At 24.3% G+C, this 26068-nt stretch overlaps 2 protein-coding genes and 1 long non-coding RNA gene across 4 annotated transcripts; 1 reads left to right on the forward strand and 2 right to left on the reverse strand.

Annotated features, from left to right (window-relative positions):
• The first annotated feature begins 3989 nt into the window (after positions 1–3989).
• Positions 3990–7749, forward strand: LOC112604385 (Werner syndrome ATP-dependent helicase homolog). Of its 2 annotated transcripts, none has more exons than XM_025353407.1 (15): positions 3990–4164; positions 4226–4340; positions 4427–4570; positions 4720–4955; positions 5021–5128; positions 5209–5399; positions 5470–5607; positions 5807–6140; positions 6212–6429; positions 6512–6638; positions 6709–6783; positions 6845–6980; positions 7038–7177; positions 7258–7383; positions 7449–7749. In XM_025353407.1, the coding sequence occupies exons 2-15, from the start codon at positions 4233–4235 to the stop codon at positions 7723–7725; spliced, it is 2358 nt and encodes a 785-aa protein (XP_025209192.1). In that variant the 5' UTR covers positions 3990–4164; positions 4226–4232; the 3' UTR covers positions 7726–7749. The 2 variants fall into 2 exon arrangements, with proteins under 2 accessions (XP_025209192.1, XP_025209191.1); XM_025353406.1 differs by having other exon boundaries at positions 3990–4121.
• A 3255-nt stretch (positions 7750–11004) lies between these two features.
• On the reverse strand, positions 11005–12556 carry LOC112604386. Its single transcript, XR_003115223.1, has 2 exons — positions 12287–12556; positions 11005–12195 (listed from the first exon to the last, which is right to left on the reverse strand). It is a non-coding gene; the product is annotated as an uncharacterized LOC112604386 (long non-coding RNA).
• Positions 12557–22840: 10284 nt separating this feature from the next.
• On the reverse strand, positions 22841–25701 carry LOC112604280. Its single transcript, XM_025353244.1, has 6 exons — positions 25697–25701; positions 24369–24453; positions 23901–23969; positions 23206–23286; positions 23000–23137; positions 22841–22927 (listed from the first exon to the last, which is right to left on the reverse strand). The coding sequence occupies exons 1-6, from the start codon at positions 25699–25701 to the stop codon at positions 22841–22843; spliced, it is 465 nt and encodes a 154-aa protein (XP_025209029.1).
• Between the last annotated feature and the right edge of the window lie 367 nt (positions 25702–26068).

Below are 26068 nucleotides of genomic sequence, written 5' to 3' on the forward strand. Positions count from 1 at the left end.
TTCTTTGTTATCCAAAGACAAACCCATTTTGTGAGTTCAGTCTATTTCACCTTAGATACAGTTTTTAATTAAATAAATATATCTATACAATTCATTTATATTTATTATTTAAATTCAAATACTAATTTACGTTATGCCTTTACTATATTTTACATATCTTAGGCTATTATTATATAACATTATAATCTATTTAAAATAATAAACACATTATAGTTATAATTTTAAAATGTTAGTCCTCTTGTAGAAAACATTTTTGAAAAAAAATGTTGTTTAGTTCATTAACAAAAACTTAGGATTTCTGACAGAATTATATTGTTACTATTAAATAAACTTTGTTTTGCCCTAATTATGAATCAAAGTTAGAAAGTTAGATTATTGTAAATATACTTTATATAAAACCGTAAGTATATATTTGACTTGGGCTATAACATTTTAATGTGTAAAATTGATCTTAATATTATGATATGAAATGTATTATTTTATAAAATACAATATTTATGTTATTTATGTTTTGTTTTTTACAGTAATCTGAATGCCTTAAAATTATACTTGAAGCTAGAAAATACACGCCAACTTTGAAAACAAAAACAACAGCAACTATTAAGTGTGTATTTTATGTATTTTACCAGTGTGAAATGATATAGTTTAATAAGTGCTTGCCCATAAGTGTTCAAAACATTTAAATTATAAGAATTCTAAATTTTGTGATAAAAAAAAATGTCTTTTTAAGACTGAATCAATTTTGATTAACAATTATTTTTTGGAGAAAAAAATTGATCTTCATAATTTTTGGTATTGTTTTTTTGTTAAACATTTATTGTTATTTATCAATAATATTTAACATTCTTCATTTAGCTTTAATAATGATCAATATTTAAACTAACTTTAAATATGTGCAATGAATTAGTTTATTTTAAAATTCTTTCTGATTGAAATATTTCTAAATTTTAATTGACATACACTTAATTATCATTAAAAATTATTTTTATTGAGAATTTTAACAACAATTTTACTAAAAATATTTGCCAATTATTCAGACCAAGAGATTTGCTCAGCTATAATATTAATTAAAAAAAGTATTATTTTTTTTTAAGTTTAAAGTATTTTAAATATTTTTAATTATTACTGTTATAGGGCATTAATACTGCCCATTGCATATGTCTTTCATAAATTAAATGTTAAGTATTATTTAATGGTTTTTTTTTTTTTTAATATATATATAAACAATATTTAAAATATGTAAAAAGTGATATTGTCGCATTTAGTAAATATTTTAAGCAAATAGTAACATTTTTTTTTCTATTTATGTCATTTTTAGCATTTTGTTGCTTATGAGTTTAGCACATTTATTATAATTCTTATTTTTAGTTATATTATTACATGTTATACTGCCTATAGTATTTTTCTTAATTCTTTTTGTTATTATAATTTTTTTATTTGGAGGACATAATATTTATTATTTTTCATGTACTATTGTTGCATTATTCTGATGATATGCAATTTAAGTATTGTACTACTCAAAATAAAAATTGTAAATCTATATTTTTTTTTTTTAAATTTATACATAAATATATACGTATAAATTTGATCTTGGGAACTGAATAATGTTGTACTTGATTTATAATTAAACTAGTACTTCATTTTGTGATTTATTGATCTCTCCCGTCTAGTTCAAATATATAATTATATATTTTTTTTTTTTATATTCATTATATAATTTATCATTTAAGCGATCAAAAGACAGAAAATACTTTTGTTATTACATTAAAGTACAACAAATCCTTAATCATTTTAATCTAAAATTCATAAACATGTATTTTCATTTATTCTAAGTTTTACATATTATATTAATAATCCATTATATATATACATACATAGTCCATGTAATGACGTGTTTTGTTATGTGTATTCATGTGTTCTAAGGATGTCTAATTTTGTGGACATCTTTTAACCAACAGATAGTCATAAAGACTCAATTTAAATTATTTTTTATATGCTCATATTTTTTCATACTATTATTAGTATTTCATGTTGTATATAATAAGAAAAATATAATACATTTTATTTTTTCACCAGTTATTGACATGATTAATATTATCAATAATATATAATATGCTTGAATAAAGTTTTTAGTATTTTATTTTTGTTCAATGCTATTGACAATTTTTTATTGTATTGCCATAATTTAAAATCATGGTTGTAAAGTATGTGTTCGTATTTTATATTCATAAAAGCATTTCTTATTTGATTCACGTGTTTGTTTAATATATTAAATAAATTGTAAATTTTATCTTTTGTCTAAATATTTTGTGTTTTAGTTTTTTAACCTTGTAATTTGTTCATAATTTATTTTGGTACATCAATAAAATCAGAGAAGTTATCTTAATTTCAAAATATTTATATTAATAATGAAATTAACATTTCCTGTATTACAATAAATTATGAACAATGTAATACCTTTTAAAACTTAAGCTATTTTTCTGATGTGTATTCAACTGGGCCTGAATTTTTCTAAGACCCTTAGCCGGTAATTTTTTAATTTTTTTTTTTTTTGGATGTCACAGTGTTTAGAGTATTTCTAGTATTTTAACACTTCACTGTGACTGACATCATTTTGAGTATAAATCTTTATATTTCTTTAAAGAGCTACGCATAATTTTTTTTTTTTTGCTAACGTACAAGATAAAGAATATTCAAAAAGTTCAACATTTTAAATTTTGAAATGGTTTCCTCAGAACTATTAATTATAAAGACTCATATTATTTTTGAAAATTTTGGTAAAAATTTCAAGTATTTATTATTGTTATTTGTATTTGAGTTATGTTAAAACAACTATATTGATTTTGTCACAAAAATTTTTGTTTTGCCAGGTTATTTTAAAAAATACTAGAAATTTGTAGTTTTGACATCCCTAAAATTCAATCTAGATTCAATGTTCTATCCAAAACCATCTTCAAAATTTTAAAATCAAAACATTTTTTAATAAGTTGGTTGTACTTATTGCCTATACAGATAAAAAAAAACTCATGTTATTGTAAAATCATCACTCCGTTTGGAATCTAAAAAATTACATTTATTTTCATACCTACCTACACATTTGCGTATTATTGATACTTTAATACAATTAGTCGTAAAAAAAAAAAACTATCATAATAGAAATCAAGTAACTAAACTGCATTTATGAAAATACAAATATTTGAAGTATTACGACTATGTTGCATACCTACCTATTAAATATCAGTAGGTACCTAATTTCATTTAGATATTTTACTACATACTTATTTATATTCTTCCGAAATATAAATTTCACTTAGTAATAGCACTACAATTTGATTAATTAGAATCATCACTTCTATTACTCATTTTTATTATTTATATGAACAATGTATTTTGCATGTTAAAATAATAATGAATAATAATTTAAAAGTACCTATATTCGTGTATAAAAAATTAGATAGAAATTGAAAAGCTGTAAATAGTGTAAGCATAACGAATAAAACGTCAAATTAAATGTACGAATAGGTAGGAGTTAGGTAATTAGTACAAATACATACATATACAACACCATGAACGATTCAATTCGATTTATTAGTTAAAAATTATTAATTAAGATTTAAAAGTTTTTTTTTTTTATGGGATCTGTTAACTGTTATAAATATTACTGTATTAGGTAGTATACTAGTATATAAAAATTATTATTATAATTTTTATTTACCTAATCTGATACTATATAGTTACCAGTGAGACATTTTGATCAAGGGATGAGAACTTACTATATAGATCCCAAGATCCATATATAACAATTAACAACTATAAAGATCCATATTGTTACCACGTGTGGCTTGGAATTTGGATCTCGATGCCCGGGTCTTATTTGTTCATACACCCATAATATTTTCGAATTTATTCCTTGGTTTTAACCACAGAACAGTTTTAACAAACCTTTAATCCTTATCATTAATAGTGATAAGAGGTTTGAAAAACGAACTGTTCAAATCCAAATCAAAACATTTGAAACCATAGTACTTATTAGTCTTATTAGTTATTACTTATTATATTAATTAGTCTGATTGTCGTCTTCGGTCTTACTCTTCACTGCACTTACGTCCTTCGTATTCAAAGTATATCTCGATCTATTATTATTATTCCTCACTTTCATTACCCGTAAAGTCATTAATCATTGTGTATAGTAAACAATTAAATAATTTTTATTCGTTTTTTCAAGGTTTAACATGTCTTTAGCTGAACCCAGTCCACAGCACATATCTGTGCTTAGAAAATATTTTGGACATTCTACATTTCGGTCCATGCAATGGGAGATCATATATTCGGTTTTAGAAGTAAGATATCTAGATTGACTAGATTGACTGTCTTGGTTTCTTTTCATTTTTAGTAGGTATATAATATATGTGTATTATTTTTTCAGCAAAAAAGGGACGCATGTGTGATTATGTCTACTGGTTATGGAAAAAGTCTTTGCTATCAGTATCCAGCAGTTTATAGCAAAGGTTTAACTATAGTTGTTTCCCCATTAATATCATTGATGAAGGATCAAGTACTTTCACTGGAGGTTTAAATTGAACTTGTTTATTATTTATTTTTTACCTTGCTTTATTGCTAAAGATAGCAGTTTTTAAAATAAAATAAAATAAATGTCAATGACAACTATTTTAGACAGTTATTAGTTAATTAACTATTGAATTTTAAATGTTTTTTTAGATGGCCAATATAAAAGCATGTCTGCTAGGTTCGGCACAAACATCTAAGGCTGACGCTTTGAATAGTCTTTTTTCTGGAGATATTAGAGTTTTATATATTACTCCAGAATGGATAGCTACTGATTCAGCAAAACAAACTTTACAAGATTTACAAAAAAAAATAAAAATAGTTGTTGTGGCTATTGATGAAGCACATTGTGTCAGTCAGTGGGGTTTTGATTTTAGATCTTCTTATAGGTTAGTGAAAATATGTAGTTTCTAATGATGATCTACTATTGAAGTAATTTATGTATTTATGTTAGGAATTTAGGGAAATTACGCAAGATACTACCCAATGTCCCAATCATGGCGCTAACAGCCACTGCTACACCAATTGTACGCAAAGACATTTGTAACTCATTGAACCTCATGTATGATTGACCATAATTAAATTTTTAAATTTATAAGATTTGAATTGAATGAATATTTATTAATTGATGTTTACTTTTAGAAATCCAAAATATGTGTGTACAGGATTTGATAGAAAAAATTTATACTTTGAAGTATCAAAAAAAACAAATATATTTTTTGACTTGAATAAATTTATGAAAAAAAATGGGTTGAAAATGTTTTTTGAAGGAGCCACAATTATTTATTGTCCTACAAAAAAACAGACTGAAGCAGTTGCACAAGAATTAAAATGTAAATATTACTACCTATAGATCATGTTGCTTAATCTGACTTATTGAAAAATTATATTATTTTATTTTAGCGAATAGAATAGAGTGTGAAGTTTATCATGCAGACATTCCATTGAATAAAAGAAATGCTGTTCATGAAAATTTTGTAAAAGATAAGTTGAAAATTGTTGTAGCCACGGTGGCTTTTGGAATGGGAATTGATAAACCAGGTAATTTTCTAATTTATCATACTTATTTTCAAATTCAGATGAAGTATATGTTACTTAAAAAATAATTTACTATCTAGAATTAAAAAAAGAAAACAATATTTATTCTACTACAAAAAGTATAATGTGTATAATTTTTCTAATGTATTTGAGGAGTTAATGTTTATTAGGCTTATTGAATATTTTTTAATTTTCTTGATAGATGTGAGGCGTGTTATTCACTATGGAGCACCTAAAGATATTGAATCGTATTATCAAGAAGTTGGTCGAGCAGGACGAGATGGTTTGCCAGCTATTTGTCATATATTCTACAATGAAGCTGACATTGTGCTTAATAGGCATATAATGCTTTCAAACCTTACAAATGATACTTACCGTTCACATAAAGAAAAAATGGCTAAAGTCATTGAACAATACATGGAGACTAGATTATGTAGACGTCAACTATTATTATCCTATTTTGAAGATGTCTCTTCGTCAACTACATCTGATAATGCTATTATTAGACAAAATTGCTGTGATAATTGTACAAATAAGTAGGACATTTTATTTTCAAAATCAAAAATTTTTATTTTAATTAAAATCCGTAATTTCTTTTAAAATTTAGCAAAAAGACTGACAAATTACAACCGGATAATAATATAGATTTAACTGAAGATATACAATTAGTGTTAAAATCTGCACAAGCACTAGGTGGTTTTTTTGGACTAGTGGCAATAGTAAATTTTATTTGTGGTAAAAAAAATGATAAATTATCTAAATATACAGCCCATCAATTGTATGGAAAGGGGGGCTATAACACAGAAACTTTTTGGAAAGCATTAGGTAACTAAATTACTTTTATAATAATATGCCACAGCGTATTATAATTGCGTATTAAGTATTATACAATTTTATGATTATTCAGGAAAATTGTGTTTGAGAGAAAGTTTACTGCAGCAAAACCCTTGCTCTTCATTCAAGGAGGGCAATAAATTTTCTTTTCCAATCAGTACTGTTGCAGTTTCAGACAAAGGATACGAGTTCATAAAATAGTAACATTAAAATGTAGTCTATTAATTATAGCTTATTAATTAAACTGTTTCTTTACTGTTTTGATTGCAGTGGAAAGAAATCAGGTATTTTAATAGACCCGTCTTTGGACGTCTTAAAAATGTTTAAATCAAAATCAGCCATTAAGTAATAAAGTTTATAAACTAATATATTATATAGTTTATCTAATTTTATTAATTTATTTAAGATTAAAAGATGTTTATAAGGGTGATGGTACCTTGGATATAAAACTGAAGAATCTGCATGAAGAAAAAGTCTCCCAAAGTACATCAAGTGCACAGAATTATAGGTCTCAGCAAGCAACTGAAAACACAGAGTTAGAAGTAAATATTTCAATAATGTTGAAAATAACAAAATGTTTATTATCTAATATTTTGTAGAACACAATATACTCAACATTGGTTATGTATAGAACAACATTGGCTCAACAATCGGACTGTATGCCTTACATGATTGCAAGTAATAAATTGTTAATTGATGTAGCAAAATTAAAACCTAAACATGTATCAGAATTAAAAAAATGGTAAAAAAATAATAAATTGTCATTATAAAATGTTAATTTTTATCTTACTAATTAGTAATTAATTTGTTTTTGGCTACTGTTGAAGGGTTTACGGAAGCCAAAATCGATCGTTTTGGTAAAGCTATAGTAGATAAGGTGATAGAAGTTTGTAATAAATATTCAGTGGATTTGAAGACTGAGAATGTAAATCAGTGCGAAACTAAGTAATTATAGTTTATGAAGTTATCTACTTAAATATTGTTTATCTATTATAATTCATTTTTTCTAGTAATTCAAATTCCAGTGTATGTGACGATTTTTGGGATGAATGTGATGATTCCATCTTTAGTGAAATATGTGATACAGATGAATTACAAAATTGTGATGTTGATAGAAATGTAGCAATAAGTGAAGTTCATAGTAATTTAATTTTAAAAAATGATGAAAACCCAACTAAAAGAAAATATTGTGCTACTGAATCAAATGAATTATGTCAAGAAATAATGGCAGAACGCAATAAAATGATGATAAAAAAATTGAAAAATAATTCTCTTTTTAGATTTTAAATGACTGAAATTGTACGTGTTATAATTAATTAGGTCATCATAATATATTTTTCATACCCAAACTATTAGTAATTGTTTTGTTTATAAGGCAACTTTTATTATTATAGAATATTTATTTAATTTTACTTAAAAACTGATGAGTCATTTAATTTTGATTATTTATACTTGGTACCTATTTTTGTTTATTACATTAAAACAATTTGTTTAAATTAAAATATATATATTTTTTTTTATTATATAATTATTCATATAGTTAATGTATTATAAACTAGTATTATATTACGGAGACTAGAGGTCTTTCTGATGATTTTGAGAATTTCTCCCAAAGAATCATGTATCAATAATTAGAATTGATTGTATTATGGTAGATTTAGGGTAACCTGATTGTTGTGATTGTGATCACTAATCATTTTTTTTTTTTATAATTAAATATATTGTCCTATTTTCTTCATATAAATGTTCACTTTTTACTCACTTCGTGTTTTATTTGTAAATATGATTCATTAATTTCCATCTTCATGTTTTAGTTTAATTTTACTCTTCTTGATCGTAAAATATTGCTATTAGATTTTATGTTTATTGTTTATCCAATAAATTTCAACATAACATGATTTTTCAAGTAGAAAAATAAATTTAATTATTAAGATAGTATGCAATACATTTTACATATTAAACTCAGTGGTTGCTTATGATTTTTATGAGTGGAAGTGTAACAGTAGATATGATATATTTATGTATATTATATATCATAAATATTCATAATACTAATACAGCATACTATTTTGCTAGTATAAAAATATTAATCTATAGTTTTTTATTTAAAAACAAATATTTAATCTACATGTTTTAAAAAAATGTTTATTATTTTAATGTTAATAAATAACTCGAAATATTTTGATAATTATACAACGTCAAGAAAGTGAAAATATTAATATTTGGTGAACATTTTAAATTACTAAAATGTGAGGGAAAAATCTACCCAGTGATAACACTATACCTTTTGTTTTAATTTTTTTTTACTGTCTTTATTTATTTGTAAATTACTCATTAAAAATATCTACAACAGTTCTTTTTCAATCGGCGCGGGGGGTTTTCAGGACATGAATATAATGAATTTATCATCCGTTTGATATGTTCAATAATCGAAAGAGAAAAGTTTGAATATTTTTTTGTGTTGGGGTGGTATTCCATGTTGCAGTTTGAATTATGTTTGTTAACTTATTTATGGTATACATTTCTTAACTAGATCTAAGACTAATCTTTAAATCGATGTTCTAGTCGACTAAATCGTGGAATTTTCATCGATCAGTGTTCAGATGATCGTTAAAATTGTTTAGAGGTAAACGAATGTATTGGCGGAGAAGCACCGACAGTCAGAAAAACAGCTAAGTGATCTAAACTAAGTTTGAAAAGAAAACAATCGTGAGAAATGTATTGGAAATATAAGTAATCTAATTTATCTGGTTTATTGTGTATAGAGGTGGGCTGGTATGTTGGTCTAGATGGAGCAAGAATATGATTATAATTTATATATTTATATTTACAATAAATTTACTAAAAACTATTTACAATAAAGCTCGATTTATATTTATAAGTTTATAATTTAATTACTTTTTAAAACAATAAATTCATTAAGATTAAATAAGTATTTTACCAACTGTGTAGCGTATTTTTCGTCATAACTTATATTATAAGTGACCTGTTGTGTTTATCGTACGACACTTTTTAAGTCCCTTATATGTAAGATAATATATTAGATATACTTTAAAATTTTAAATAGTTGATTAAATATAGTTATAATCAAATTATAAATAGTAATATATAATAGTTTTTGTATGTATAAAAATACAGCACACATAAGCATTCATATAGGTACGTAAAATCAAAAAATTAAAAGAATTAATTTAGGTTTATATGAGTGCTGTAGTACCTATGGTTTTCTTTTCTTTTTTTAAATTTTTTATTTATATTTTTCAATTTAAACGGTGATTCTTTAATGCCATTTAAAATTAACCATTTGCTATGTTGTAGGTTTGATTATTTCTGGTAATAAACAATTCATATAGTTCTTATAGAAACTAAAAAAAAAAAAAAAAATAATGAATAATATGTATTATTTATTTTCTACCTACTTATTGCATTGGTATTTAAAAATAAAATATCTCTTACCTTTCTTGTTGCTTAACTATTTTTGTGACCAAAATGAACCACCGTAATAAATTTTCTGAGTGTTCTACAAAATAACAACATTTATTTTGATAAATGTGTATTTGACTTTGCTCTTGAAAGTAATATTAACTGTCTGGGACATTTTATTTTCTACAGTTTAGCAATAAGGCAGCTAATTTTTTTTTTTTAATAAAATTAAAATGTTTTAGTCAATAGTAGCATTTAGGTACAATGGTGTATAGGTTTCATTAACTTTTTGTTTAAAATAGCTTCTACAATGATAGAAAATTTTTTGCATTAAGAGGACACTTTATTTCTACTAGCTCGTCTTCTTGAACTAAACCATCTAAAATAATGTGCACACTTTTTTTTACGTAAATCTAAATCTATATTATTTATAGAAATACAAAAAACCATTTCCATTTTTTTTTTACCAAAAATCGTATGTGTGTACGCAAACTCACATCATCATCTGCTTAGAATCCAAAATTGTATGCTTTTTTTCAACAAAATGATTTGCAAATTTTCATTTTTGACGTACAAATTAAAAAAGTTTGTAAATTTAAAGGATCTAAATTTTTCATGACTAGAAAATACAAAAAAAATCTAAACTGCAGGTATTTTTGTTATCATTTTTTGTTTTGTTTTTTTTCTACAGAAACAAGTAATGTCAGTCGTCAGACGTAATTGAAAATAACAACTTTTGGGCTACGTCAGCTATGATAAGTTTTCGTTTATACGTAACAATAAAAACATTACAACTATTGTATAATTGACTACTTCAGTGAAGGTAAACATATTTTAATATTTACCTATTAATTGGTAAAATTTCAAACCAAGCATTTTCACGCTTATTTTAGGTTTTACTCTTCAGTTACTGCATACGCTTCTATACTAGTAGCTTCTTTCGTCCAGCTCATAAAACATACATGTTATAAAGCGGATTAATTACATATATTTTTAACTCGCTCGCAAATATGAAATAATACAGTATCTATCCATTTCTGATGTCAATAAATAATATTCTTTTTGTATGGAATCCAATAATTGTCACTTGAATTAAATAAATAATGAGTATAATATGGTATATTAATTAAATTAAAATTCTAATTTTATCGCTACTAACAAAGTATTATATTTGGTCTTATAACATCGTTTAGGTAATCCATTATCCATTGCTAAGATATAGGTAGAGTATGTCAATTGTGACTGATAAATTCAGCTTATAGTGAATGATCAGTTCCAATAGCAATTATCCCGCTTATAATTTTCTCATTAATTGCTAAAAACGTTGAGTTTTATTTTTCAGAATGAATATTTTATTTTTTTATTAATGATATCCTCGGCAACATGGGCCATTGGGTTTACAGTGAGAAATTTACATTAAGAAAGTTACATGTATTGTATCTATATCTAAATTATACTAGATTTTGTTTAGAAGATTGGCGGCTGTGATGAATTGAATGATGTTTGTAATGGATTGAGGATGGTTGTTTAATATTTCTGATATATAGTGATGATTCGGGCAGGTTGTAGCTTGTTCGGGTATTGAGATATGTTCGACAATCGGTGAGGATGTGTTTGATGGTTACTTGAACACCGTAGGTTGTGCATATTGGCGGTTCTTCCTTGGACATTAGAAAACTGTGAGAGATTTTTGTGTGTCCGATTCTCAGTCTGGTAGTTATTACTTCGAATTTTCTATGAATTTTGAAGGGAAATTTCCAATTGTCGGTGTTGTGTTTTATGTGGTTTAATTTTGTGTAATAAGATGTCCACTTTTGATGCCATCTTTGTCGACAATCTTTTGTTATAAGTATTCGTATGTCACTGGAAGAAATGATTTGTGTGGACGATTATAGAGGCGATGTGATAGCATTTTTGGCTGCGAGATCAGCGAGTTCGTTTTCTTTTATGTTGGAATGTCCGGGGATCCAAAAGAGTTTGATTTTGATGTTATTGTGGTACCTATTGTAAGGTGTAGATTTTGTTCTGAATATGTAGGCCAATGTCTGATGGATTATATGTGTTTTTTATATTGTTGATCGCGCTAAGGGAGTCGGTGAAGATAATGGTGTCTTGTAGGTGATGATCGGATATTATCTCGAGTGCTTTTAAAATGGCTATTGATTCGGCTGTGAAAACTGAGTAGGAGTTGGGAAGCTTATATAAGAATTCCGCGCCATTCCAAATGACTGCAGCGCCGATATTTTTTATAACATCATACATAGTACATTTTAGCTTATAATTTGAAATTTTCCACGATTAGTTTAACATAACCATACTGACGTCTTTTTTCTTCTGAAATAAATATTTTATAATTATTCATTTATAACTACACGCATAGTACATATGAACAAAAACCTGAATGATTTATCTATACACGTCTTACTTCCAAAACTGACTGTATAATGTTTCATTATTTGAACCAAAATGTAGAATGTCCAACATATTCCTTAAGTTTTAGGTGTGATGACGTGATGAGGTTGTGGTATAGGTTTCGTTGAAGACATTTTAATGTTAGTCAACTTCGTAGTAATTAATAACAAGTAGTAATAATATGGTTAGGTTGAATACTGTTTTTTCCATTAGCTAATTAGATACTTAAAAAAATGTGATATATTTTATAATACAAATTTAAGTAATAAAATGAAATAGAAAATCTATAATAATCTAAAAAGTTAAACTTACACACACACAATATTAATATTGTTAATTAATATTAAAATTTTAATTATCATTAAATATTTATTTAAAAAAAATACCCATTACAATATTTTTTAAGCTATTATTATATTTGATAACATTATTAATGATATACATTTCTAACACTCAATAATATCCAATTTTTTTGTAATAATGTACTAAACTATTATGTTATACATCTGCATTAGTTGTTAATTGTTTTATTTTGAATGAATTCATATTTATTATTTTTTTTTTTTTTAACTTTTTATTTTAAAGCGTACAATCTGTAAATAAATTATTACAATATATAAGTACGCATGCGGAAATATATAATATAGCTTGACATAAACGTGATAAAAGCAGCCACCCAATGGCAACACTTTATGACATGATTAGAATTCATATTACAATTTTAAAATATTATTACTTATCATTTTAATAAAACTAAGATTTAATAATTTTATGCATGTTAATTAATTTAACATTGATCTAGTGGCCATTTAAACATAACCAAAAGAATATTGTTAATATTATTTAAATTTAACTTAAACATAGTTAAAGTAGGTACTATTAATTATTATAAGTAATTTTAACAAAAATAAAAGAAATGTATGTAGTTTATATCTATTTCTATATGAGATTTTTTTTTCATCAGACTTTATACATAAACTCATAAATTCTAGTTTTTTAGTACATTTTTTTATTATTATTAAATTACGGAGTATATAACTATAAAAAATATATTATGATTAAATAATAATAAACTATTTGTCATTTAACATATTGATCTACTGTTAATAAGTTAGAGCTTTTAATTTAAACAAATCAAAATTAAATATTTATAATTTTATTGAAATAAAAAAATTATTTTATCGTTTTCATATACTTAAATAAAAAAATACAAATAAAATACAATTAATTACCAATAAGTTATTATCAATTTAGCATTCTTATGTAATATTGGAGTTTTAGAATTTTTCCAGTTTAATATTTTCCTAATTTTCTTCCATAACTTATTTTTATTAGAATAATTTAAATTTAATTTATCTATGAATTCTTTTTTACTTATTGTCAAAATATTTTCAGCTATATAATTATCTAATAATTCTGTTATTGCTTCTTTTAAATCATCTAATATTATATTTTTATTTTTTAGTGGCAATGGCTCAGGTATATAAGATTTTAAATTATACATTTCTGTCGATTTATTTTTTATTAAATCATTAATATATTCAAAAGGTTCATTTATATTTTTTGTAACTAGAGGTATTAATTCTAATAAATATGAATAATGAATATAAAAAATTTCTTTATTTTTATTAGGTCTAAAATTATCTAATAGAGTATGTATTAATTTTTCAACTTTTTCAACTTCATAAACTTCTTCAAAGTAACAAATATAAAATGGATCTTGCGAATTACGTGAAGTGTTAAAATCAGATAATCTTTTTACTAAATTATCAGTTCTACCAATTTTAAAACAATTTTTATCAGCATATATCTTTGATGTCGCTATATATATATATCCATTTTTATCATATATTTTTACTTTATTTATAAAATATTTCACATTTTCTTTAAACGATTCTAAATTACTAATTTGCTCATCTTTTATCTTTAGTTGATTATTAAAAGATTCTTCTAATTCTGAAATTGTTATTTCATATTTTAATTCATTTTTAAAATCGGTTAATATTTCTTCTAGAGTAATATAACAATCTTTTATTTGTTGTGATTTTTCTGTATTTATTCTCATTATAAATGATTTAAAATTTCTATTACTTAATAATATCCATGTTTTTTCTTTTAAATCATCGGGTGTTAATTGAATAATTTCATTTTGAATATATTCATAATCATTAGATAAAGGATTATCACATTTTATTTCTATAAATTCTACATTACAATCATTTAACATTTTTATTAATAATTGTATTTTATTGCCTCGGTTGAACTCAGGACTATAATCTATGTCCATATACCCTGGCCCATCATGAATAAAATTTAAAACATCATTAGTTATTAATATATTTTTTTTTTCAAATAAAGGAAACCATATATCATTAAACCAATTTCCCAAATTTAAATTATATTTATCATTTTTTTTTTTTATAAATTCAAATATATTTATTTTTTTTTCATATTTTTTTTAAAAATGATAATAATTTACTTTCTTTCTCATTATTTTCTTTACAGATTTTTTGAAATTCATTTAAACTATAATACAGCGTTTCATCTGTCTTAAAAAAAGGTTCATATTCATAATTCAATATATTAAATATATCTTTTATATTATATTTATTATCTTTCAATTCTATTGCTTTATTTTCATAATTAATATATTCCATTTTATATTTAGTATATTTTAATTATTTTGGATTTAATAATGAAAAAAAAAAAATGAAGATTTGACAATTACATAGAATAATTGCATAACAATTAATCTTATTTTTGTCAATATGTAGTGATAATTTAAACCATAGTATTATGTAAATATTTATTAATTATTATTAATTATATTTAAATGTTTAGTCATTATTGGTTTACTAAATACTGAATATAATATATATGTATTATGTATTATAAAAGATAATAATTATTCATGTTTTTAGATTTTATAATCCATTTTATTACTTTATGATGAATTTTACAGTAGATAATTGTATTTAAAAATAAATTTTTTTCGTAAAAAAAAGAAATAGACCTCTTTTGAAATTATACCACTGAGAAATTTAATCGAACACAATAGATACCCTGAAAGTAAGAATAAAAAATATTAATTAATTTAATAGTTAAAAATAATAATTATTTTTAATGCACACTTAGGTACTTAAATTACATTTGATGACTTGATGTATTTACTAACGAGATGCAAACAGATTCACATTATTGTTTGTCTCTGTCGCACAAGTGCGTCTTATTTTAAATTAAATTTAACATTCTTAGTTTAGTATTGTTGATATAAATATATTATAACAGAATAAATTGAAGTAATTTAACTAAACGTAAAGGTAACGATACTATATTTATGTTATGATGTATTGATTAATTCGATATTCCGATTCTAAGAATGTTCATTACACTTACAAAAAACTGATAATGTCGTCAACTTAAGTTTGATAATATATACATTCATTCTAATATTAAAATTAACGAAAATAAACGTGAACTGCTGAAAGTAAATTTGGTACACATTGGTAAAATTAAGACAATAACATAATAGCTGGTTTGGTCGTAGGTACATAATATTATTAGTTATTACTTATAAGTTATTAGTTTATGACCATTGATTAAAAAATTTCATACTATATGGAAAATAAACCGTGAAAGTAAATCAAATAAAAAAAATCTTTACCAGATAGAAAAGCTCAAATTTTAATAGAAAAGAAGATAGTGTATTAAAATATTAAATCGACTACATATAGGTCACACGAGGTTACTCACGAATTTCTTACAGGCTACAGCAAGGAAGGAACCTACCAAGAAGTGCACCTACAACACATTTTAACCTGATGCAACATATTATATAATATGAATTATAATCCTTACTCCTCACAGTTTCTAATTCAACATTGGTTATTATTTGCTTAATGTCTAACTCGGACCAGACCTAAAGAGCCCCAAAAAATGTTAATTATTAAACAGAGAAAACATTTAAATTATAATAATGGTTACGTAGAATGTAATTAAGATTAATAATAATAATAATAATAATACTCATAGTACTATTAAATTTAATATATTGTAAAACTTATATATTAGTAACACAAACTCACTTACCACCAAGCGTCAATACCGTCAAATCCTCGACTGAGTAAGATTCACAGTTGAAAAAATCTAAAACAATTTAATTTATTTGATGAGGAATACGTTATCGAGTAGTGTTATAGTGTGGGAAGGAAGTAATAATCTGCAAAATGGAAAACAAGTTTGAGCAATAACGATTTGCGATAACTATGCAAATTAACATTTTATATAATTCGTTAAATCACATCACTTATGCATTTTGTAAACTATTTTAAAGATTGTAAAATAAAAATATTTTAGAACAAAAAAAAAAATATATATATATATACATAATTTGTTTAAATGACAATATTAATACATCATACATTTTAATCTGGAAGTATTTATCGTAAATCTATCGAGGATTTATCAAATCCCCAGTTTTAATAGCATTTTAGCTGAAAATTAGTATTTATTAGTTTTGCCAATTTCTATGTATTGTAAAAAAAAATCTATAATATAAAAATAATAAGGATTATTATTTTTATAAAATTCAATACAATTGTCATTTTTTAATGTAGTTATTTGACGTCAGTTTTATTAAATCAATAAATAAAAAAAAATATTTACAATTTTTTTTTTTCATTTCATAATTTTATTATTGTTGTTTTTGCCAATTGTATTTATATTAGTCCTCTTATTATTATTATTTTTTTATTGAAATAAATAAGCCGTAATAGCAAAGTTTATTATATTATTTAGATATTAATATGCTATAATAAAATTGTGTTGAATTAACAAAGAAAAGGGAGACATGAGTTTTGTGTACAATAATGGTCCATGTTTGGCTAGTTCAAACTTTAGATAAGGTTATTTACAGTCAAATTCGCTTATAACGAGCTTCAAGAGACCCAGAGAATCTGATTGTTATAACCAAACTTCGTTATATCCGGATTATAAAAATTAACTACACATAAGATATTAAACCAACCAAATATACATTGCTTGGAATCGTTTTACCCGGAAAATCGTTATATACGGCATTGTAATAAGCGAATTCGACTGTAATTTAGTTAATTTTAGGTAGTTAAATATTTTTTCAATGTTGTCCCTGGGCTTTAGGCTCCTCTTATTATTGCATACGAGTTAGTTTGTATTTTTAAATTTAATACAAGTGAAAACAAAAATATATTGCATAATACCCCATTGTGAACATTGTGATTACTGATTATTATGAGTTCAGTTTTGAATGAAACGATTCACAACTATTATAGACATAACTATTCATTCTGATGATATATTTAAGACGATGTTCATATTTCTGAATAACAGCGGATAATAATATAAAAGCCGGCGGAATCAACATGTTATAAAAAAAAGTCCGGCGGAGTCGATATGTGCAATCGATAAGTATCTCAGGTACAACTAAAAAGGTAATTTCGGTAGAATTGATACTTATCCATTCTGTCGATTTAACTTTGACTTAAAGCCATTAAATATTTTTTATGGTGGCATAGTTCTATACGATTTTGAGGTTAACAGTTAAATTTGTATCTAAGAATTATCGTGTCACCAGTCACTACTGTTAATGTTAAATGTTGACAAATTAAAGCGATTTACTAAATTAAGGGCTAAATTAGGCTAATTTATGTACAATGTGTATATGCATTTATAGAGTACAAGTAGTTGATAAATTAATATTAAAACTATTAAAATATATTTAATATTTTAAGATAATTGTTTGTTATCACTCAACCACCACATTGTATAAAATTGATTACCAAATATATATGCTAAGATGTTTTAAGTTTCACCAAGTTACACCTTATTGAGAACTAAACTCTAGTAAATTCTCGTAAATTTCATTTTTTTTTTCAAATATATTATAAATTTAAAGATGTAGGGCCATTAATTATGCTTACTATATAAGCTGTGATACAGTCAATTTTGCTTACGATAAAATGATTATTGTAAGTTCAACCAAGTATTTAGAAATCATTTTTGATCAGAATTTAAGATAGGATCTTCAGACTGAATATGTAATTAGTTACAATCAGAAATTTTTTTTAAAGCTTAAGTCATCACAATAAATTCATTATTACGGTTTTTATTGTTATTATTATTAGATAAATTCTAGGCAACTATGACTAATGGAAGAATTAATTACTATTCGAGTACCTTCGAGGCGACCAGCACATATATATGTAAAATTGCGATGATTGCAAAAATCAAGTATTATTAATATTAATTTAATCAATAATATTAAACATAATAGCCTACGTCATGAAAACCTATATAAATTAACAGCGCCGAAAGTCACAGTCAAAAAAATGTAGTCATTTTGTTTGTTGTGGAGGGGATATCATGTTGTTCTACAAGTCGACTTGTTTTTCTCCAGTAAAAAATCAATAACAAAGAGCACAGTGTGATGCTAATATTAAAAATTTTTCTGTAAAAATTGTGGTTTTTGCATGATAGTTGTGAGTTGTGACTTATTATTACTTAATTATAATAAAAAGGTTCCTTTTATTCAAATATCATGAATATTTTATCACGGTCTTAAAATATTTTACCCAACTAACCATTAGGTTTAGCCGGTTTAGGTAAATGGCGTTAAGTCCATCGGGATTTTTTACTGTAACAACAATTAACTCTTAAAGACTAAAACCATATGCTTAATAAATTCTTGGCATTTAATATTTTTTTCAGCATTAAAAAATAAAATTGTATACGATAGTAACCAGTTTTAAATAATTCATTAAATAAGGTACAATGAACTCTCTAGAACCTTGCTAAATTCAATTTCCTGGCACTTAGTATTCACACTTGCAATATTAATATTAACACAAAAAAACAATTATTAGAAATGTACGAGTGTATAAACATGCGTGGTGCAGTTTTTAAAGTGGTGATTTAAAAAATGGATTTTTTTCTTTGTAATTCATATTATTTTATTTTGGAAAATGAAGAAAAAATTGCAAACAATAACAAGAAATTAACATTTTCAACAATCACAGATGACATATTCAGTTCATAAAAAAAAAAAAAAAAAGTCGATGCTATTGAAAAATACATATAGATTAGAACGCGTGGACGTCAACTATTATTATCCTACTTTGAGGATTCATCTTCTTCGACTACAAAATACGGTATCTACGAGCATTAGAAAATACTGCTATGAAAATGTTTCAAATAAGCGGTGACTATTTATTTTCCAACCAAAACATATAATATTAATTTAAATCTTTTAGTTATTTGAAAAATCAGCGTTAATTCTGACAAATTACATACTAATATTAATGGTATTAATGTAAATTTGACTGAAAATAAACAATTAATATTAAAACGCACACAAGCACTAGGTGGTAATTTTAGACTCATGGCTATGGTAAATTTTATTTGTGGTGTAAATAACGATGGATTAGGTATTTAAGTATACATCTCATAAATTGTACATAAAAGAATATAATAACACAGAAACTTTTTGGAAAACATAGTTAAATAAATTACTTTTACATTATTATTTATTATGCCACAACTAATATGAATTTTTTATCAAATACAATGCAATTTAGTAATAAATAAAGTAGATTGTGTTTGAGAGAAAAATAACTATACAGTAAAAGTAAAACCCTCGTATTTCGTTCATGAAAAGCAACCAAATTATTTTTCTTATCGTTTTGCAAATTGATGCAGTTATACCTAAAGGATACGAGTTTCTAAAACAGTAAGTAACATTATATTTTAGCAAATTAATTATAGTTGATTAATAAAAATATACTTTTACTAGTTTTATTTTAGTGAAAAATAAATCAGGTATTCTAATAGACCCATCTTAGGATGTTTTAAAAATGTTCAAATTTAAATTATCCATTAAGTAAAACAAATTATAAATATACATTTTATGTAATCTACCTTATCTACCCAATCGCGTTATTTATTTATTTAATAATAAACGATGTTTATAAGGGTAGTAGTACCTTAGATATACAATGGATACCTAATCTGCGCGAAGAAAAAGTATCATAATTTACACAAGTACACAAAAGTGTCAGAAGCACTCAGAAGCTTTCAACAAAAAGCGGAAAACTTAGAATTAAAAGTAAACATTTCAATTAACGTTAAAATTAACAATATTATATTTGTATAGGCATTTTCGAATTTTTTAAATATTTTATTTTATAAAACGCATAATTTTTACAGAGTGCGGCTAATTTCATAATCGTATATACTACATTTAATATAATTATCTATTTTCAATTTAAAGTCTTTTTAAAATCCCCAATAAATCGGCGATTTATTCTAACTAGAGGAAATTCAACCTATCTAAAAATTGTTTTAAATAATTTATCAATTAATTAGTAGATAATTACATAGACATTAGACAATGGTTCCTTATTTCCACGATAAATTTAAAAAAAAAAATTAACAGTGTGTATTTATCGTATAACTTACTTGTATCAATATTTCCATACAAAATTTAATTTAGAATTTCTTTTCCCAATTCATATATTTTTAATTTCTTAAATATTTAATCGTAATTGTGTAGTGTTCAAGAAGTTATATTATGTACCATTATTGTAAAACGCTCACACCTAATAATTTTACATAGTAAAGAAAAATTTGAGTAAAAATAAAATTCATAGAAAATCAAACACAGCATTATTAAACTATGTTTTTTTATTCTTAAATTTAATTTTTATCATCACAATTTGTTTTTTTTTAAATTTTTTATCATCGATTACATAAAAATAAAAATAAAAATAAAAATACGATTTAAGAAGATTTAATTTTGAACACTATCTTAGCAGGACGCAGTCCAATTAGTACTATTTTAAAAGTAAAGGGTGAAACCGCATACTCTGATCTTCTCAAAATGACTACCTTGCACTGATGAGATGCCAAAAATAATGAGCATAAAAATTAGTAAAAATAAACAATTTTTTTTCTATTACGACCCACAGTCACCTGTTAACTTTTTTTTTGTTAAAGACCTAATAATTCCTCTTTTTAAGAGTGTAAGGTGTTTATAAATTTGTCTGAAACAAGCTATAATATTTACTAGAATGTCGTTCTATCTTTTAATGTACTTATTAATTTGATTAACGAAAAATTTACAACAAAAGGCAAAGAAAAATCGTTTAAAAAAAAAACACGTTTCATTCGATATCTAGAGGAGAGGAATAAGTTTTAAATTTCGAAACTTCATAAACACTATTAAACTTGTTGCTAGAAAACTATTATCTTAAAAAAAAAGGAAAAATAAGCAATTTCTTACTTCTTGTATGGCCCACAGCCACTTGTTGATTTTTTTTTTTTTGTTAGAAAACCTAGTATAACTATTTAGAAGTATGTTACTATAGAAGGATGTTGAAAAAGTCGTTAGAAATAGGCTAGAAAGTTGAACGCACTGTCGCTATAATTTTTTATGTAATCATTATTATAATTTTCGAAAATTTTACATTAAAAGTCCCCGAAAATCTGTTTTTTTTTTTAAAAAAACCACGTTTCATGCGAAATCTAGATGAAGGAATAAGTTTTGAATTTCCTGACTTCATATCCACCATTATATGTGAATGTGTGATTTGTGTAGTTATTTGTATTGTTCCATAATTATTATAGGAATTAGACAATTTACAATATTATGAGTAGAGTCTTAATGAAAAATAAAACGATAATATTGAAATGATTTAATCTTATTTTAAAATTTTTTTTTTTATTTTGTGTTGAACTAAAAAAAATAAAATGTATAAAAAGCTATTGTTACATTTTATTTTCAAATATGTGGTTTACTTCTTTTGCCGTCTTTAAAAATTTGCTGCCTGGAGAAAATGCTCTTTTTCCACTATTAGGTTAACGTGACCCTGATCATAACATACCATAAATGTATAAAAACAGTGTTTGTAATTCATAATTGAGTGTAATGTAACTTCTACTTGGTAAAAAATGTTTTTTGTTTTTAATTAAAAAAATTTTTTTTTTGTAATATTTCATATTACTTAATGTTTAAGATAGTCGACTCAGAAAATTTTCCCCTACTTCCTCCCCTCTGCGGACACCTTCAGACTTGGGTACGATTTTGTGATAGAAAAATTAGTATTTTCACATCGATAATGGTTTAAATATATATTTATTTATCTGAACTCTTTCAACACTAATTTTACTATAAACAATTTAACAAAATAAATTCTAAATAGTGTATTTTTAGTTTACTCAAATGTTTCTTCAAACTTATTATATGACAACTAAAAGTTAAATCAGCAATACTTACTGGTTAATGTGGTAATAGTCTATAGATTAAATATATTGTACAATATAATGAGTAATCAATGGTATTGAAATGATATTACAATAATAAATAAACTTTAATATGATGTATTATAGGTAATATGATAATTCATTGCTTTTTTTTCAAAAATAATATAAAATCCAATTATATGTAGTACTTCTATAATAACCATGTATTTTATTACTAAAAGAAACTATTTTATTATTGAATATTTGCTTGCATTATTCTCATACTAACATTGAGTTAGGTCATTTTGGACTTTGGCCAATTTGATGGTGAAAAAAATTTGTTGCTATCTTTATATTGACGATCATTTTTACAGCATTTCTCCTAAAAATAAATAAACTTTTGATTTCTTCTCGTGGTTCGAAAGGGCATAAAAATATTATTTTACTTGCTTACCTCATTATCTTTGTTATTCCAGTATTTAACTCTACCTTTTACACGGCGTATTATTGCTTTGTCTTCATCCGATTTCGGTTTATATGTCTTAATAATAGTCTTAAAATTCGAATGCTTTGGGCACCACCATTCAGTGCACTGGAAATGTAAATATTTATTTAAGCTTCAGTTTGAGTAAATTTATTAAACAGTTATTATGTTCTTACGTTTTGTAATTTAGTCACTGCGACAGGCGACAGATTAAGACGATTATAGGTGTTTGAATTATCAAATTTAGTACTAAGTCCCTAAGAATAATGTTTTTGTTATTTTAATCAATAAAAGTTGCAGTTTGTTTCCTATTTTATGTTTTGATATTTTTTTTATGAAAAAAAAAATCATTTATTTTAAAATTATAGTTATAAAACATGGGGTACAAAATTGGATAAAGATTGAACAACTATTAAATTATGTAATTATGTTTTATTGTGAAAAAAATTTTTTCTAGTTTATCATTTGAATGCACTATTGTTATTAAAAAATACTTAGCGATTGATTCTAAATATGATACGCACATAGAAGTTATATTCCCGTCGAACAAACATGACAGGCTCATAAATGTCTAGCCCTTGAGGCCTTAACCGATGTGCAAATCCATCCTTAGAATGTTACAGATTATAAGGAAATAGATTTCAGGTTAAAAAAAAAAGAAAAAGTGTATTAAAATTAGCTTGTATCAAACCAAGATATGAAAAAGGTAAAGTTAAAATTTTTTAATTACAAATTACTTAGTTCATACAATAAATTATAATTGTATAATTGTTCTTAAAATAAATATATATAAAGGTTTAAAAAAAGAAAATAGAAAAAATTTGTGAGTTAAAATAAACTGCATTCCAAATAATATATGCTTAGTACTAACTTTTTTCATTTTCAGCTGATGAATTTCTTCTGTGTATTTCTTATTTTTAGAGATTAGATCATGATTATCCTAAATAAATTTTATTTTTATTTTGTACAGTTGTATAAAATGTGTTATGATATGTATTTAAAATAATTATTTTAATTATTATTAATAATCTTAATTAAAATATGGATATTTTAAAATCTTAAATTATATTATTGAAAAAAAAAAAAAAAGGTAAGCTGACTTTTTTTAGCTGTTGAATTTCGTCTTTATATTCTTTATTTTTGGAAGTGAGGATCGATATTAAATCATTAAGATTACGATTTTTCTATAGAAGTAAAAAAAAAAAAAACGCATGTAAAATTTTAACAGTTATGGTCTTATTATGAAATAATGTTATTATGTGGAATTGTTGAATATACAAATAAATGAAAAATTTTAAATTATTATAAAGTATAATTTAACAAAAATACATCGACTCACGTTTTTTAAGTCTTCAACTTCGTCATTAAACGCATCATTTTTAGATGTGAGATTAGATGTTAATGCATCAAGATCACAATTTTTTCTAAATAAATTCAAAAATATATAGATAAATGAAGTTATTTTCACAGAATATTTATCCATTATAAAATTTGCTATTATGTGAAATTGTTTATGTAAAATATCAAAATATCAAGTGTTTATTTACTCGTTTTAGCTTTTTAATTTCATCCATTAATGTTTGAATCTGCTTTTCAGAAACTGTTGAAGACATTTTAACGTAAATTGATTTGCTATATTTGGTCAATATAATCAAATCTGGCAGATACCGTGAAAAGTAAATTGTAAATAATAAATATTAAACTATTCTAATTTCTAAACAGGCATTGATTTAGAGACTTAGAGTACATCATGTAAGAATTTCATGTCTTTTTAAAGCAATAAGTATTTTATAGTAATTAGTGCGTAAAATATTTAAAACTTTACAGTTAAAAAATGTTCAAAACTCATTACAAATTGAAATATTAAAAAAAAACTTTCGACAAAAGTCTAACATTAAAATTAATACAGTTAAACATGAACTGCTGGATTGCAATTGCTATGCAATTAAAATAAAATAATGACAATAGTGAATAAAGTTTGATGTGGCATTTATATTATTAAAATTTATTAGAAAATAAATAAATATAGTTAATTAAAACAAAATAGTATATTATCTAATTAATATAATATTATGGTATTTATAATCAATGGCATCTCATAGTAACCTATATATTTTGACAGCAAAAATCACTTACTCAGTCGACAGTGACAGCAAATTAATTGAATGACGAATAATCGCAATAGTAGAACGTCGCGATCGAAAAAATTATCGAAATGACTTTTTAGTTGATTCTTTGTTGAAAATATATTTTTAAGAGGTAGGGGGGTGGGGGGGGGGGGTGTTTATCTTATCGGATCGTCTCTAGTCGTAAAGATCAGCGGTTCATATATCGTGACGATAAAATACGATAAAAATGACAAATAACAGGTACCTATTAGTTTTTAAGGTATTTAACATGTTAATAATAAACGAACTACATGAGATAAAACTACATTCAAACGTTCGATAGGGTTAATTGAGTAAAAAAAATACATATAGTATTATTTTAAATAATGATAGATATTGATACGTTAGTAATGTTAATATTGTATGGTTCATGGCCCAGTACCACGCTGCTTGCAGCTCAAGAGCTGGAAACCGTTAATACAATTTAAAGAGCTATAAAAAACTATTATAGTTAAACAATTTCACGATATCCGACTTAGTTGTCGTGTACCTACGTTACTCCATATGTGTATAATGTATATAATATAGATAATATCGTTTTACCATATTGCTATTTTTCTATTTTCCGTACTATGTACAGAACAGAACGATGAATTTAATACATAATATAATCGAAAGAGTAATTTTGAAGCGTTTATAAAAACGTTAATTAATCAACATGAATTATTGCTCGACTGATGCAATCTAGAGATAATGTCAAGAGTGGCAGTTGCCCCTTAAAATTTTAAAATGAAAACAAAGATATCGTTTTACCCCTCCCCTATTTTTAGCTCTAATTTATTGTACACTACCTGACTTTGCCCGTGTACAGATTTTAAATACACTGTACTACTTATATTAATTAATTTATCTAATTTTATTTGTGTTGAAC

Source organism: Melanaphis sacchari, unplaced genomic scaffold (genome assembly GCF_002803265.2).
Source record: "Melanaphis sacchari strain LSU unplaced genomic scaffold, SCAv2.0 Contig11_pilon_pilon, whole genome shotgun sequence".
NCBI classification, from domain to species: Eukaryota; Metazoa; Arthropoda; class Insecta; order Hemiptera; family Aphididae; genus Melanaphis; species Melanaphis sacchari.